General features: G+C 35.8%; 1 protein-coding gene across 1 annotated transcript; it reads right to left on the reverse strand.

Annotated features, from left to right (window-relative positions):
- Positions 1–491: 491 nt before the first annotated feature.
- LOC131027239 (probable xyloglucan endotransglucosylase/hydrolase protein 7) lies at positions 492–3137 on the reverse strand. Its single transcript, XM_057957248.2, has 4 exons — positions 2878–3137; positions 2650–2750; positions 1281–1477; positions 492–1191 (listed from the first exon to the last, which is right to left on the reverse strand). The coding sequence occupies exons 1-4, from the start codon at positions 3059–3061 to the stop codon at positions 798–800; spliced, it is 876 nt and encodes a 291-aa protein (XP_057813231.1). The 5' UTR covers positions 3062–3137; the 3' UTR covers positions 492–797.
- Between the last annotated feature and the right edge of the window lie 291 nt (positions 3138–3428).

Below are 3428 nucleotides of genomic sequence, written 5' to 3' on the forward strand. Positions count from 1 at the left end.
GATTTTATTTTGAAGGAGTTGGAAGAAATGTCATGACCTCATTAATTAAGTATACCTTACAAACATTTATGCTCATTTGTGGTTAATTTTATTTTATCTTTAACATGAGGATATTTACCAAGTTACATAGTTTCAACTATTTATTAATTTTATTTAATAAAAATTGAAAGAAATGACATGATGTCATTAATTAAGTAGACCTTACTAACGAATCAAAAAGAAATCTTCATATTTTCATTAAAATTATACTTTTGTCAACTACTAACTTAAAATAATATTATTCATAATATTTGTGAATCTCTAAACATATTAATGGGTTGAGATATACACATCCTATGACACCATTTATCCTTGGGAAACCCATTAGACTCCGATCAAAATCAAAATTTTCCTTTCAATGTAATAGACAATCCTCTTTGGTATAATTTAATGAAACATAGTATAGATACACAAAATGACCTCAATAGTAAAACAGCAATAAAACACACACCTTAAATGAAAATTACATTTTCTAGTTATTAAATAAAGTTGCTAAAACTGGTAATACATACTACGACGTACTCACATAAGCTACTTTTTACACATAAATTTCGAAAGCACGGCTCTCCCTGTGCTTCATTTTTCACTTTCCGTTTTTCCTGTCGTTCCATTGTAGCCTTCTGGGAGAACAATTATTTTCACTTACATCCACCATCAATGGTTGCATAGTGGCCGTTTATTTCACTCCTTTTCTTCCTGCCCATTGCCTATTCAAGTCAATGGTCCCCATGGTAGCCTTATGGAAGACAACCATGAGCTCAAAGGCCCGCAGAGCACTCAGGCGGTGGGACTGGAAACCTTGACTTGTCGGAGCAATAATCATAAACCATGTAATTCACCCTCACCCACCTATACAATCTCTCTTGTAATGGACTAAGTTGCCTGTAACTCGCTCCTTCCCACCAGTTACTACGATCCGTTTCACAGCTTGCATTGAGTGGGAGTGTACAGGATTCAATGTTGAAATCTTTGTAGTAAGCATAAAAGGGGGATTTGCTCCAATCTATCTTCTCTAATCCTCCTCTTGTTGCCCAGTTATCTGCATTCCACAGTGTAGAATATATTCCCATACTTCGGTTTCGAGGGAATGGAACACCAAATTTCCCTTCATTGTTCTTGTAGACTCGTATGGGAACCTGATCCACTGAAAATCTGCAACCAGTATAAATTCATTCCTTAATATCCGCAGAACCAGAGTAGAATAAAAAGCAGGAAACACAAAATACCGACTAGGGTTTTACATGATGTGGTTGTGGTTCCAGAGGATTGAATATGTGTGGAAGTCTTTTGATGGGTCGAACCAGAGATTGACCCTTTGCTCTCTGTCACCCTTTCCATTGGCAAACACGTTTGTCTGGACTGTGTAAGGTTGGCCTGATCTGTTCCCCAGAAACTCGAAATCCAGTTCATCTCGTATTGCGTCCATGCTTGAAGACATCTGCATTGACAGATTAATTCAAATTCAAAGCATTAGTTTCCAAATATCCTTCCAAGAAATTAACTTGTCATAGGCAAACATGCTCTGTTAGTAACACAAAACTGTTGGGTTTAAACATCAAGTGCCTTTGCACTTAATTAGTAATAATATACTATAGTGTTACTTGTTCAGTATAAACAGGCTGCATTTTATTTAAAAGACTCATATAAAGCCATTCTGAATCTTAAGCTGCAAACTCCAATTCCAGTGATAGGATTTTGAATAACTCGGAACCCATCAAAATTTGTTGTCACATTAGCAAACCAAGACAGGCAAACTAGAGTCCATTAGACGGTATCCTACTATTGGATTAGAAACAGAAGGCCAGAGAAAGCAGGAAGAAAAACCGTTGGGCTTGTTTTTGTCAGCTCTACTTTATCTAGTTTTACATCTTATCCAAAATTATTGTTATTCGAACAATTTTTTGAAAACATAAACTTACTGAATATGACCCAAAACATCGATACTGAAATATACCCAGAACATCGGCAATAGACCATTAAAAAACCCATTCAATATTGAGTCAACATTCTACAGATATCAATCACCTGAAAACGAAACACAAACATATATCTACGTGTTCCATGCAAAACTAGTAAATACAAATGTCAACTCCCTTTGATAGCATTTAATTCAAATGGTTGATTTGAAACATAACCAAGAATAAAATACCCACATAAAATACCCTGCAAAACAATACAAATTCACATACCTCAAATTCCACACTAGCGATGACCTGTAAATCTGTTGTCATTTTACATTGAGTAGCTTAAATCATTTTCAAGCCTTTATTCGCAAAGAGAACAAGTTAATATACCACAAACTCCACAGTAGCAGTGACCTGTATAAATCTATTCTCATATTACCTTGAGTAACCCTTTTCAAGCCTTTATTCCCAAGCATAACAAATGTTTTTAGTTTAGTAGTTTAGGCATCTATGATTGAACTAATTGTGAATAAGCCTTGAGCAGAACATTATGCAAGCTTCGGTAAAATATCTGATGCAGTAATGCCTCCAAATTACAGAAAAAGAGAAAATGGAAATCGACATTTTGGGTACCACTTTGAATATGCTAAAGAAGAAAACATTAACTATAAATCAGCATATGGGCTGTCATTTCGAAAGATCTTACATAGAAAGCAGTCACTGTCCCTGCTGAATCTCCTGCGACAAGTTTAATCTTCACACTAATGAGCCCAAACTTGTACTGATACTTGGAAGCAAACCCAGCACCTGAATATACATGAGATTTAACACTAAAATATGTAAAACAAATCCTCGCAGTAAAACCCCATTGATCTTTGTCTTGAAAGAACGGAGCCAGTAAAACATGAAAGGGAGTTATATCAAACACACATACCTGCATTTTGATCCAATATGAGCTGAATGGAGCTATTATCAGGCAATACTTTCACATGGTCCTCTGCCCATGTAACATTAAAATCCTCCAAAAAAGATATCGGACGAGCAATAATGGTAAGAGGAGCGCCTAGTAGTAAGAGGAAAATGCATGCTCCTGTAAGACAACTTTTCAAGCTCTCCATTGTGTATTCCCTTCAATGTAGAAGATAATTTCTCTTGGCCTAATAATATAGAATCGAAAGTGATCACATCTATGTCAACTTGTGTCTGCCACTAAGGGGCCAGTTTAATGAATCCAAAACTTTTGTGACAGAGTTTTATGGGTCCATAATGTGAGAAAAAGTTTTGTACTGTTCATTAATTACAAATAACTTTGCTCTACATGTGCCATGCATTACAGTCCGTGAAGGGAGCGCGTATCTGTGACGATTGCATAGAATGACTTCTGACAGATGAAATAATGAATAAACATAATGATTTCAATAACTATCTTTCAACGCTGGTACTAATCTTGGAGTGACCCATGATTTTGATGGACTAAGGATAGCC

Source organism: Cryptomeria japonica, chromosome 4 (genome assembly GCF_030272615.1).
Source record: "Cryptomeria japonica chromosome 4, Sugi_1.0, whole genome shotgun sequence".
NCBI classification, from domain to species: Eukaryota; Viridiplantae; Streptophyta; class Pinopsida; order Cupressales; family Cupressaceae; genus Cryptomeria; species Cryptomeria japonica.